This window comes from Lytechinus pictus, chromosome 19 (assembly GCF_037042905.1).
Source record: "Lytechinus pictus isolate F3 Inbred chromosome 19, Lp3.0, whole genome shotgun sequence".
Lineage (NCBI taxonomy): Eukaryota > Metazoa > Echinodermata > Echinoidea > Temnopleuroida > Toxopneustidae > Lytechinus > Lytechinus pictus.
Genome location: NC_087263.1, coordinates 6602988 through 6617180, shown reverse-complemented (window position 1 = coordinate 6617180; position 14193 = coordinate 6602988). Strand labels below are relative to the sequence as shown.

Genomic DNA, 14193 nt, shown 5'->3' with positions numbered 1-14193 from the left:
CCTTGCTTCGGCTAAATGTTCATTTCATTGCCTATTAATCATATGACTACACTTAATGAAAAATCTCGTTATTAAATGCCGATTGTTTCGTTGATTATTAGTTTGGGTGTTTGTTGAAAGAGTACAATACACCGGTACAAATTCAAACAACTTATTTATTGAAGGATTGGTATGATTGTACCATAAATTGTAATAACTGTAAAAAAACCCGCAAAATTATTGACTTACTCTCTGATTGGCTTACTCCCCCTTATTCCCCCGGGGGGTGGAAATATGTCATTTTTATCACGTATCTTGGCATTATCAATGAATAAGTGATACATAAGAATCCATCTTAAATTATTAAGACGAAATGCCCCTCGAGAACGAAAAGTACGGAACTTTCCCATCACTGCGGTATCTGTAGTTATGTATATAGTTTCTAGTATTTTCTTTTTCCTATTCATAGTTTTTTTCTCTAAATTTTAAAGTAAATAATTCTGAGGTACAAAGTTTTGAGAAATGCTAAAGTGTCGATCTACTCTCTTTGGCAATCCTTGAATTTCGTCTAAATGGAAAACATATCTCCCAGGCGTTGTATTGGATGCTTTTCATCTTGTCATCCTTCACACGGCATTACAACTGTCAAAATGCATACATGACACGTTTCCAATATTCACAACCCAACAGAATATGATATTGTTTTCGTTATTTTTCGATAAACCGATTAAACAGTTTAATGTAAATGTTTGATCATTTTCAGCGTATATAGTGTAGCTCTTCTGTCGAACTTTACTTGATGTGGATCGCCGGAGTCATCTTGATTCTAAAGATATGACGTGTGAGGGAGATGATAGCATTATTGCTTTTTATAATCCATGGATATCAAGAATGACATCAATTCAATACATCTAAGATCAGCCTTCAAGGCAAAAGTGACCACACAAATTGAGCAAGCAGAGTAGTTTCTCCTTGATATGAAAGTGGGCAAAGCTCTTATTCGTCAATCGTGTATCGGAAGAGCTTTGCAAAGAGTCCCCTGAGATATGAAATCGGTCAAGTATTATTGTCATTCTGAAGAAAGATCCCAAATCTATTACAAACTAAAACTAGGCCTATGTAATGACCCAGCGTTTTAATTAGAATTTGAGCGAAGGTACCCATTGTAAGGAACGATACAATTTTGGAATCATGGTATACATGGTATAGTTTCCTGGATGACCATCTAATTTACAAATTTGTTTACATCATGTGCATTGGTTTATAATTAAATGGTTGCCATCGTACCTATAATCTGAATACAGTGCTTGTTTTAATTAAACATTTCTTCTGAAAGTTGCAATATAATGAAACTGTACGAATAATAATTTTACGTATTTCTCATAGATTATGCTTTCTAAGGTCTAATTCACACAGGTATAATGAGCCTTAGTCTTAGGCAAATAAAAAAACTACATTATTTGATTATCAGGTAAAGCAATTTACGCAGGTTTCTGTCTGAATAATAACAATAATGATGAAGATGATGATGATGATGATAATAATGATAATAGTAATAATGATGATGATGATTACCAGTGTGTTGGCTCAGTTGGTAGAGCGTCCGTCTCACAACCGGAAGGTCAGGAGTTCGAACCCCGGCCGCGTCAGACCAAAAGACGTTAAAAGATGGCAGTTGCTGCTACCCTGTTTGGCGTTCAACGATTAAAGGGATAGAGCCTCGTCGATCTGGCACTGCACAGCGGCTGTCGGGCCCACGATCAATGGGGCAAAGCGAATTTTCGGAGTATTTCATTTCATGTCTATTTCGAACAATAAAATATGGATTTTTATTTTCATACTAATAATTATAATAATAATAACGTTTTGGTCCTTCTCTTTTTTCATGAGGATTTTTTTCCAACGAGTTAGTTTCATCAGTTTAGCATTGTTCAATATTCCGTTTTGTTAAACGTGTGTGAGAAAATATTCTTTCATTTGAACTAGATTGACTTGTTTCATTTGAATGTATTGATCTCTGCTTCAAAATAGAAACCAGCAGTGCCATAACTATGGGAGGAGGAGGGGTACATATACGACCAACAAGATGGAAATCGGTGTTAGATTATTCATTTTGCCGTCATTGTCGTTGAAATATCAAATTTGTACTTGCGATCTATGTCCACTCCGCCTGTTCAATGCCCCTTATCGTGCAGTTTTATTTTCAATACAAACATGATACGATACTCTGACAAGTTCATCCTCGACCAGTCAAATAACTCAATAATGATGATTCTCCGGGTTTACTCTGTGTTGACATTGGCCTCCGTGTCGAAGAAATTCCCCGCGGGATGGATTTTTCACCTCTGAAACTAAACATTCGCTGGTAAACTCCTCCTTATCAATAATGATATATAATTTTTTTTACCCGCAGATTATCTACTTTCCTATTTCGTGGCGCACTATTTATTACCCTGGCGTCAGTCGCACCTGCGAAACAAGTTACGCCATGTCGACCCTCTGCTTCAAAGTCCGGAGACTGGGCCGCAATGCAGCATAACGTTCCACAACGGAGTCCTCCAGCTGCTAAAAGCTCACCACCCACGCGAACAAAACCGATTCCGAACCGATGGATTACATGCCAATAGAAAAGCAAAAATAGACTTTGTCGATCTGGGTTTTGGGCACGAGTTTGTTTCATTCAATTGTTGAGGCGGCGCCATTCATGGCTGCCTTCAACTGCTATGTGACACAGATATGATATTACAGAGTTTTCGCATTTACTACGGATACACTCTCTACTATGCACCAATTCCTTTGAAAATGTAATTAAAATCACAATGGAGAGCTTAGAGGCATTTGTCGAAAGTTGGTGGACAGGGGACAGCAGATCATCCGAAAATTTGCACCGGACGAACAATTGCAAATATGTCGTTGTCCAGAGTCAAGAGATTCCGATGCTGTTCCGATCCAAAAACTTTCGACAAAAAAGCCGCACAACTCTCCATTGTGATTTAACTTGCATTTTCAAAAGAAATTGGTGCGTGTAGAGAGTGTATCCGTAGTAACTGCGAAAAGTCCGTACACCGACGATCGGAGTCAGACGGATTTTAGATGTGTAGATCAGCGCATTTGATACGGTTTAGCTAGACAGGAGACTGTGACCCACGAATTTAATTGCCAGCTACCCACCAATAGATGCAATATCGATACGATAGACCATAGAGCTATCTCTATGGATAGACTGTAATGCTATAGATCTAAGCCTTAATCATTTGTTTCTCCCTTGAAATGTACTCAATTTGTTTGAAGAACCACTTTCCTATCTATGCCATAATGCATCATGATCGATTCTGAGGACATATCTAGCCCGGGGTGCAGTTCCGGGCTGCTGGCTTGAGCGGTCGTATGTGAAAGAAAGACGAATTTTTACATGCCACACAGCTTGCGTTGCAGGGCTTGCAAAATGGTTATTCAACAGCTTTTTACGACGGGGTCAAAAGTCTCTTCCAAAATCAACTTGCGTCGCAAAGGTCCGCTCGCGTCGTTGTGCGAAAACATACTAATAGTCGACTATACAGTGCGTCCCACAAAAAACGAAACCGAGATTTATCGATGATTTATCATAACTTAATAATACATACAATAGACAAATAACCTACCATTGTAAAGCTCAGAATCTCCTCTTTTATCTGAAATTACTGAGATTATTTCTCATTCACGCATGAATGAGCAAAACAATTTGAAGAGTCATTTGGCGGGCTGTATCTGGGTTTCAAAAAGAAAACCACATTTCGAAAAAGTTCAATATCTGCTCTTTAATTTGATACCTCAATTACAGAAAATGGTCGAGAAATAAGAGAGTTCTGGTTATTTGAAATAAGGCTTGAATTTCAATAATTTCATAAAATGAAGAGGTTTTACAGGCTAGCGTTCAAACTCACTCGACACTCCTTTTTGTTGACGATCAGCCATGCATGAAGTCTTTTGTTAACCATGCGATAGCTTCTGTGGGAAACCGGTGAAAACACGTTTATTTAATGAAATTATGGAAATACAAGCATTGTTTCGAGCGAAAGTAACTTTTTTACTTCATGACCATTTTTTGTGATTAAGGTATCAAATTAAAGAGCAGATATTGAACTTTTTAGGCATGTGAATTTATTTTTAAAATTCAGATACCCCCGCCAAATGAGTTTTTGGTATCCTTTCTTCAAAATTTTTTTGCTCACTCATGCGTGGATGAGGAATAATCTAAGTAATATCAGATGAAAGAGGAGATTCTAAGCTTTACATTGGTAGGTCATTTGTCTATTATATTTGTGATTAAGTTATGATAAATCATCGCTAAATCTCGGTTTCGTTTTTTCTGGGACGCACTGTATAATATAAAAGAAGTTTTGGCACCTGCAGCGGTGACGCATTCAAGAACACAGAAATGTATTCAAACTACCGTTAATTAACAATGGACACTGAGCTGGGCGGTCTTTGCTGTAAACTGGTGACCCAATTACAGCAGTTGTCCTACGTTTCGGAGCTGACGAAAATTTGCACATGAATATGATATGTTTGTCCAGATCTAGTCACAGAAGAAACTGCTGTTTTGATTCACTTTTTTTTTTATAAAGACTGCTTTGTCATGAACATGCAAGGCAGGTATTCAATAATACATTTTCTATATCCTGACGACGTCATGGAAGCAAAAACTCACCAATATAAGATCAGTAGGGGAAGGCGGGGTAAGTTGTGACACATTTTGCCTTTTGCATGTTAGAATTGATATGATTAATAATCTTGAAGAAATAAGTACCTTGCCTTAAAATACATTTCTTCTGAAATATTTTTCACCTATGTATAACTTTCTACCCAAACACTGAAAGTCATTGTCACCTTTGAAAAAAGAGATGTCAAATGGCTCAACTTGCCCCATCTGTGAGGTATGTTGAGCAACAAAATCTATGTACAAAATGTATGTGGGAAGAACCAGCATGTCATTTTTTTATTTAAAGTGTTTTCACTTGCTAATTCTCTATAAAAACTACCGTCCTCTAAAAGGAAAACAACAGTCAGTATATTTGCTCATTTCTGCCTGCAAACCGATGGCTTTTAAAGATATGTTTTTTATTATATATATTACCATAAGAATTACCATGGTTCAACTTACCCCAGTCCGAACTTTATGCGATAATTTTGCATCAACACATTTCTTATGCATCCATCATGTAAAAGACCATGACAAGAATGAAGATCCATACCTGGACTAACAATGCTGTTCTTATGTCTTTATTTGAAGACGTGTGTTTGTAAAAGCACTTATCTATTTCACATCCTTTTTTGCTTTTTTGGCTGAAATTTGTATTTTCCCTCTAAATAAGTACTTTTTGTTTCAAAGTTGAAAACAATGTAGTGTGGTTAGGGGTTATGCAATGGGTCATCAATACATGACACCACCACAATGTCTGACTCATTTATTATTGGCCTGGGGCTGGTGGCTCAACTTGCTCCTATGCTCAACTTACCCTGCCTTTCCCTACACTGCAGATTTAAGACTCGCAAAAAGTGTGAATATTGGTATACATACTGTACCTCCATTTCTGCAGGGTCATACATGATTGTTTGCGGTTTTTTAAGTGCCCTCTTTGATTTGCGGAGCGCGTTGTCCTCAAACTGTGTTTTCGAATCATCTTTAACTCAACCCACATAATTCTTTAAATATAATGTCGCCACCTTTTGTCAGTGAGAGATGATTTTAAGTGTCAAACTCGCAATAAGATGTTTGCATATCGAATCATCTACCCACTCATGCTGGTAAGCATGGTAAGGGTTTAATGATTATCTAACGTTCCAATATCCTGGATAAATAGTGAAGTTCCGATTAAATCTATTTAAATTCTTTAATTCCTTGTTAACAAAGATTAGACAGTTGTAGCTTTGAATTTTAGCCCATTTACATATCTTGTATAATTACGAAAATATATAGTACTAAATTCGAAATAAGTGAAATCAAGAAAAAATACAAAAATCTTATTTTGCATTAATCTTTGATCTCGGTTCTAGGGTTAAATCCAGATTGATATAGTTTCTACTTATTCAGTTGAAAGTAATGTTAATCTATTATTAATTTCGGGAAAGGAGAGACATCATCTAATTTCAGAAAACCCTCTCCAATATGTGTGATATAAGCTGCTGTTTTTCATGTCATCCATTTACTTATTAATTTAGCTACTAAATCTGAAGATCCCCCAGTCAGTGCACTGCAATGAATCTATTTCCCATGAAGCCGTTATCCTAAAAGATTTGCAGAAAGTAATTGCAAGATGATTTTCAACTTTGAAATTAGGGGAATATAAAATTGACACTATCACTATCACCTCTCACATAAATGTCATTGAAAATATTTCAGCTCTATTCCAATTATGGTTTCAATGACTGTCGACAAAATTTATTCATGGCAGTTTGTACAAGCCGATTCAATCTAAACAGAAACAAAAAATTTACCCAATATTGGGTAAAAAGGGAACATGCATGTTTAGGCCAACTGGGTGATTTTCCCCCAAATATTAATGACATTGGGTAAAATGCATATTTGAAGGGTAAATATCAACGCAACATTGCAAAAAAAATTATGAAATATTTGGTGTTTTTTTTTACCCAACAAACATGCATGTTCCCATTTTACCCAATATTGGGTAAATTTTATTTTAGAGTGTTGATAATATCAAGTCTTTGAATATTTCATCAATACCATAGCGTAACTGTTACACATTACATAAGACATGTAGGACACATTACTCATTCCGGACAGATAATATTTATTATAATTATTCGTGACAAATATCTGATTAAATTGACCAATATTATTGTAAAGTGTACCTTTTTTTTTTATATCACCCGGTAGAAATCACACATCAAAATCTAACGCGAAGTGCTTATCTTACTGTATTCCGCTTATGCTTATAGCAGGGGCCGCGGAACCGGGGGGGGGGGGCTGGAGGGGGGCTTCAGCCCCCCACTTTTTTCCAAAAACGTAAAAATTACCATATGATTGTGATTTTTAGCATGGTCAGCCCCCCCACTTTTGGCTCAGCCCCCCCTCACTTTGAAAACCGTTCCGCGGCCCCTGTATAGAAGGGTAGTTTATATCTTGGCTCCGTAACACATAGGTTTGCAATCAATCACTAAATACCGATGACCAATCAAGATAATCGTTGCATGCTTACTCTGATTAAAATACTGACCGGGAACCAATCATTGCGGATCTTTCATATTTCCGATTCATCGCAAACCTTTGTGTAGCGGATCCCTCGACGGTAGTAGTTGTTCGCAACGAAGACCCTCCACTCAGTAATACCTCAGTCACATTTCCCCTACGGCGGCCGTACGGCGAGTCGAAAACATTTTTGTACCAGCGACATATTAGGTGGTTTTAAATGAATTAAACGGCTCATTTCGACTCGCCGTAGTGCCGCCGTAGGGGAAATGTGACCGAGGTGTAAGGGAAGGGGAAAAGAGGAAGGACTGGTGTATTGGTGTGTATACCATATGCAATGAGTGAATTTAGGTTTTCCGAACTAATAAGTACCAACGTCCAGATCTAGACTAATAGAAGGGTCACGTCAATGCATTGTTACCATGGTTACCGTTTTTTACATTATATGTCCTAAACAGTGGTCGATATTCTTTTAAAAAAATATGTCGCGTATATACATGTAGCTACCAGTTAAAGGGGCGGTCCACCCTAAAGAAAAGTTTATTCTAAAAATTGCAGAGAAAAATGATTAAAACAAATATTGGTGAAGATTTTGAGGAAAATCCGTTAAGGATTAAAAAAGTTATTAGAATTCTAAGTTTTGGATTTGTGACGTCATAAATGAGCAGCTACCCCCTATGTCATGTAATATAAAATGCATGTATTTTACTTTTTAAAGGTTTCTGATGACTTATTTTTGTTTTCTTTTCATGATCGGGTGTGAAACGATTTGTCTATTGATTTACAATAGGTACAGTAAAAAATAATTTACCACTTTCTGAGAAAAGGACATTTCATGATTTACCATTCGCTTTGTAGGAATGCGGCTCGCATATGACGTCACAAATCAAATAATTGAAATTCTAATCACTTTTTAATTCTTTGATCGAGTTTTCTTAAACCTTAGGAATTATTTTTTAAATAATTTTTTCTGCTATTTTTATAATAAAATTTTTGTCAGGGTGAACTTCCCCTTTAATTGTAAACTTTGGAAACTGCAGGCAGGCGGGAGGAAGCGAGGTATTGAAATAAGATTATAAACATGTGCCATTACATATAATTTTCATAGAATGTGACCAAATTGTATCGAAGAAAAAAAAATTTATATGGTTATATTCACTTGGAACATTTCTTAAACGAGTCACAAATAATTTTTCGTAATTATGTAAAACAAACCGATTCCAAAGCCGAGCGATTATCTGCCATGGGTAATAACGTGGCATTCTTTATTGATCTACAGTCAATTTGTGGGGCTGTAACATAACATTGATTAGGCCGTGCTAAAGCCGGGGTAATAATTTCAATGCAATTCAATGTCTTTATTTCCAACACATTCAAACTTTACAAATCTACAACACAAAAGATCATATAAATGCAATTCAAATCATTAGAAATAAACATATTTAAATACAGTAGATGACAAATGCATTCCATAAATCATTCATGTACAAAGTCGATGTGGAAAAGGGGGAACTAAAGGGCAACGCCTGTGGGTTAAAACGCTACCCCAGTAAGAAAAATAGGTGAACTGTGTTCACAAAAGACAAAAGAATCTCAACAAACAGAAGGAAAAAAAATGAAGAAAAAAAATCACACCACAAAGTCAATCACACATGGAGGGGGGGGGGGGTATAATATGAATGAGCATACATTGTAGGAAAACAAATTAATGACTATAAGTGGATAGCAAGCTTGACTTACACTTCCTTTAATACAGTGTAAGTAGCAACATGATGTGACATTGGCATTCAAAGAATTCCATATTCGAGGACCTTGATGACTGATCAATTTCAGAGAGCGATCATTTTCTACTTTTGAGTAGCGCAATTTCGATCTTTGCCGGGTAATTATGTTAAGCAGGGCCCGCTGGGAGAACAGTTTTTGGAACTGAAGTGGCTACCATGGATAAAATATGACATTATTATTATTGATTAAAGGCGCATGTTAACATTGCAAACGTCATAATTGGAAAAAAAATAATACTGAACATTAATTCATGCTGGATTTATTATTGTTCTTATTGATGAGAAAACATACACAAAGAAGAAAAAAAAAACATGTATACGTGCAGACACTTTCAAGATAAACTGAAAAAAATAATTTACTAAAGGCCTCGTCCCACTGGATGCAGAACGTATCTCTAAGGGTCACAGTAGACAAGCAAAATTTCGGGGGGGGGGGGCTTCAACCGTTTTCATCCGCTCCAGAAATGGACAAAATTAGCGAAAATTTGCCGAAAACATAACGTTAAATAACGGACGTCGGTAGTATTTAGCGGGATGTTAAACGGATGTTCATCAGATGCCTAGCAGATGAAATGGGATGGAAGTGGATGGCTGCTCCAAAGGCGTTACCGGGGGTTTTAAAGACTTTATAGACGAGATGCATACATCCTCTCTATTTCCGCGCTACTAACGATATATAGACGTTCCATGTACCTTATCTCTCATCCCTCTTTCCGTTGTTCCGCTGCAGTGAATATGAGTTTCGAGGATTCCCAGAAGATGCAGAGAGAAACAGCGGACGTTTAACGGATAACGGAGATGGGACGTTGGTTTCTCGTAGTTTTGTGGATTTACATCGTACACGGCGGAACGTTCATCCGTTCTAAAAGTTTTGTGCAGCTCAAAACTCTGTACGCGGATGAAATCACAGTGGATGGATGCTCGATGGGTAGAGCGTATGTAACACGTTTGCGATGAGTACACAACGGATGCATAGCGTTTTCCAACGGATGGCAAGTTTTTTTCACGCTTTACATCCGGTTTGCATGCGTAAGTGCAGTTGGACCAGGCCTTTAAAGGCCTTGTCCACTAGCCGACGGACACAAAACTTATTCATAACGGATACAGCGGACAAGCCAAATTTCGGGTACGATTTATTTTCTGGGCTTTATTGTTATAACATATCACGGACACAGGTGATAAATGGGATCTTTCAGCTGCTTTTTTTTTAAAGTCAAATCATTGTTTACCTGTGCCTTAATAGACGTTATAAGAGCCATTGGTGCCAATTCATTTTTTTATATCCACCACAGGCATGACAGGGTCATAAGCGCAAGATGTGCAGAAGTCTGATTGTATTGACAAAAGTTTCTTGTCTGGGCCTTCCGACATGTTTCCAAGGAAACTCTCTAGATCGAAGACGCTCGTTTGCAGATATTAGGTAACCGTGCTGTCATTAAGGCTTCCAGTGGCAACCTGAATCTGATTTGCATTTTGACATTTCATTTTACAATTTTTAAAGTCACAAGCCCAACGATCAAGCAACAAAAACTTCCTAAAGTTCCGACGAAAGTGGACATTAGTAGCAGCATAGATAAAGGGATTAATGGTTGAGTTACACCAAAGAAGTAAATTCGCGACCTCCCACAAACGAGTGGAGACGCAATCGGTATCACAAACTGCATACATGACGCTTGTTACTTGGTAGGGTAACCAACAGAGAATGAAACAGCCGATAAGGATTGCTAACACGAAGGCTGCTTTTCGATGCCTAGCGAATGTTCGACCTGCTTTCTTTGAAGTAGAGGTTCTTTCATTTGACAGTTCTCTTGTGAGGGGGTTTTCTCCACCTGCGCGGTTGTCAGTAAGCTCGGTAGTTACATTTGCTGCAGTAGCATCACCACCGCGGCTAGGCGAGACTGCTACTGGGCCAGATGGACCGTCGGGATGACGGTAGTTTATCCTCCTTGGAGATCTAGGCCCAAAGCTTTTCTTTGGTGACCTAGCCGACGTATTTATTGAACTTGAAGTGCTTTGGCCGACGGTACCCCTGGACCTTCGTTTTATGTTACTGTACACAGCAATGTTAAGGATAATTAAGATAGCAAATGGAATGAAGAATCCAAAAATGTTGATGACGATCGTTGCGACCAGGTTGTATGTAAACTCCATTTCACAGTTTTGTGAATAATCTACGTTATATTCACCGGTAATGGGACTCCATGCAAAAGCAAGGAATGTGTATATCAGAATATGAATTGTCCAAGAAATGGCAAGGATCACGCAAATACGCTTTTTCGTTTGGAATGTTTTATACCGCATCCCCATCGTCAGGAGACAGTAACGGTCCCAGCTGATGAGTACCATGGTGAGCGTAGACATCATGGTAACTACGAAATCGACGTCTAGCCAGATTTTGCAGAACACTTCTCCATAGGCCCAGACGTCCTTCATGATCCAGGCAGTGTTAATCGAAATGATGAAAGCACCGACGACAAAGTCTGTTATTGCAAGGTTTAAGATGAAGAGGTTCGCTACATTATTCCTGATGCGTTTGTCCCAAAAGTAAGCTGTAATCACCATCGCGTTCCCCACTACAGTGACCGCGATTATTATCGAAAGAGTCAAAGGGACAGTGGCGAGCCATGCAATCGAATGCATGGGATGTTCACTTATATCGTACAAATCTTGATCTTCGCAGCAGCTGGAGGTGTTTCGATGAGTATCACTCGTGTTTTCCATTTCGATTAAGCCATCAAATCAGGGATTTAAGATTGAATAATTGATACTGGACTTACTTAATCATTTTAGTTCTTAAAAGCTTATTTGTTTTTGTCCGGTATGGAACACTAGTCAGGGCAGGACATGTACGCTTTCAACGTTCTGTCGATCTGCAGGGTTTCAGTCGATATCAAAGTCAGTATACACTCGCGACGTATTCTGTCTTATGACGAGTCCGGTTTGAAATTTGGTCTCCAATTTGTGGTAATGGCTCAGGTATCACTTAATAGTCAAACATCGACGAGAGAGTTTCATATAAAGACTGGTTACTTATACGTATTTGTTCTGAACCCACCAATTTGTTTCCGTTTGACAAACTGAAATTTCCTCAAGTATCGGAACTGTCAATCAAAACAGACTCATGATAGATATCCAAGATTTCCATAGAACCTGGTTCGTTGCATCTGTAAAATATTAAACAAAACCATTAGCATTTTTTTTTTGTAAATTCCTTATTCCGGTACGTTTGATATGGCAGAAAATGCTTAATGATAATGATAGGTAATCGCCGGCCTCATTAACTGGAGGTCAGTTAGATCAAATAGAGGCTGAATCATTCTACAAATTTATTAAAATGGTCTTGTCGTTTTCTAGCTTGGCGCCCGGAGATTGGTAATAACAAAAAAGAAAATAAATTCACATCACAAAGTCATTCACACAGGGATGGGGGGAGGGGGGGTAGGAATATCAAATATGCATGTACATACATTGAAGGAACATGGGCGCCGGGAAATCTATGCCAAAGGAAAGGGGAACCAGGGGCTGGAAAATTTGACAAGCCAAAAAAAAAAAAAAAGGTTAGCACCCAAAATGTAAGGTCATTTTAACCCAAATAAAATTGACAAGCAAAAATAAAAACAAAACAAAAAAGCCAAGGTTTTCATTCAAAATATAAGGTCATTTAGTCCAAAATACAGGTATTTTTTCGATTGTGAATGATGTAGTTTTCTCCATCATAACAGACCAAAAATAGTAGGGGGACATTTGATATTGTGTCCCCCTACTATTTTTGGTAGGGGGACGCGTCCCCTGGCCTTTCTGGGATTTCCGCCCATGTGAGGACAAATTAATGACTATAAGAGGATAGCAAGCTTGACTTACATTCTTTCGTTTAAAACAGTTTAAGAAGCTACATGATGTAACATTGACATTCAAAGAATTCCATATTCGAGGACCTTGATGGCGGATCAATTTCAGAGAGCGATCATTTTCTTCTTTTGAGTAGTGCAATTTTGATCTTTGCCGGGTAATCATGTTAAGCAGGGCCCGCAGGGAGAACAGTTTTTGGAACTGAAGTGGCTCTCATGGGTACAATATGACATTATTATTATTGATTAAAGGCGCATGTTAACATTACAAACATCATATTGGAAAAAATAATACTGAACATTCATTCATGCTGAATTTATTATTGTTCTTATTGATTAAAAAAAATACACAAAGAAGAAAAAAATGCATACATGGATACGTGCAGACACTTTCAAGATAAAATATCTCCTCGGATATACTGAAAAACCATTATTTACTAAAGGCCTCGTCGGTGGATGCAGACCGTATCAATAAAGGACACATCGGACGAGCAAACTTTCAGAGAGAGGGGGTGGGGGGGGGGGGGCTTCATCCGTTTCTATCCGCTCCAGAAATTGACAAAATTATCGAAAATTTGCCGAAAACATAACGGAAAATAACGGACGTTGGTATAATTAAGCGGGGATGTTAAACGGATGTTTATCGGATGCCTAGCGGATGAAAGGTGATGAAAGTGGATAGCTCCTCCGAAGGTGTTACCGGAGAGGTTTGAATACTTTATACGAGATGCATACGCTTTAACATCCTCTCTATTTCCGTGCTCAATGTACCTTATCTTTCCTCCCTCTTTCCGGTGTTCCGCTGCAGTGAATATGAGCTTCAAGGATTCCCAAAAGATACAGAGAGAAACAACGGACGTTTAACGGATGATAACGGAGATTGGATGTTTGTTTCTCGTAATGTTGCGGATTTACGTCGTACACGGCGAACGTTCATCCGTTCTAAAAGTTTTGTGCAGCTCAAAACTTTGTACGCAGATAAAATCACAGTGGGTGGATGCTCGATGGGTAGAGCGTATGTAACACGTTTGCAATGAGTACACATCGGATGCATAGCGTTTTCCAACGGATGGCAAGATTTTTTACGCTTTACATACGGTTTGCATGCGTAATTGCAGTGGGACCAGGCCTTTAAAGGCCTGGTCCCACTGGCCAACGGACACAAAACGTATTCATAACGGATACAGCGGACAAGCCAAATTTCGAGGTGGCTCCATCCGTTTTCATCCGCTCCAGACAATTGACAAAACTGCTAAATGTGCGAACAATGAAATCACAGTGGACGGATGCTCGATGCATAAAGAGCGTATGAAACACGTATGCAAAGGGTACACAGCGGATACATAACGTTTTCCAACGGATGGCAAGATTATTTCCTGTTTTACATCCTCTC

General features: G+C 38.2%; 1 protein-coding gene across 1 annotated transcript; it reads right to left on the bottom strand.

Annotated features, from left to right (window-relative positions):
- Window positions 1-6769: 6769 nt before the first annotated feature.
- LOC135157587 (muscarinic acetylcholine receptor M3-like) lies at window positions 6770-12460 on the bottom strand. The gene has a single exon (XM_064113800.1). It carries the CDS (start codon window positions 11671-11673, stop codon window positions 10369-10371), a length of 1305 nt encoding a protein of 434 aa, XP_063969870.1. The 5' UTR covers window positions 11674-12460; the 3' UTR covers window positions 6770-10368.
- Between the last annotated feature and the right edge of the window lie 1733 nt (window positions 12461-14193).

Excerpts from the sequence above, each read along its gene's own strand:
- LOC135157587 (XM_064113800.1), bottom strand. The coding sequence starts at position 11,673 with ATGGAAAACACGAGTGATACTCATCGAAACACCTCCAGCTGCTGCGAA.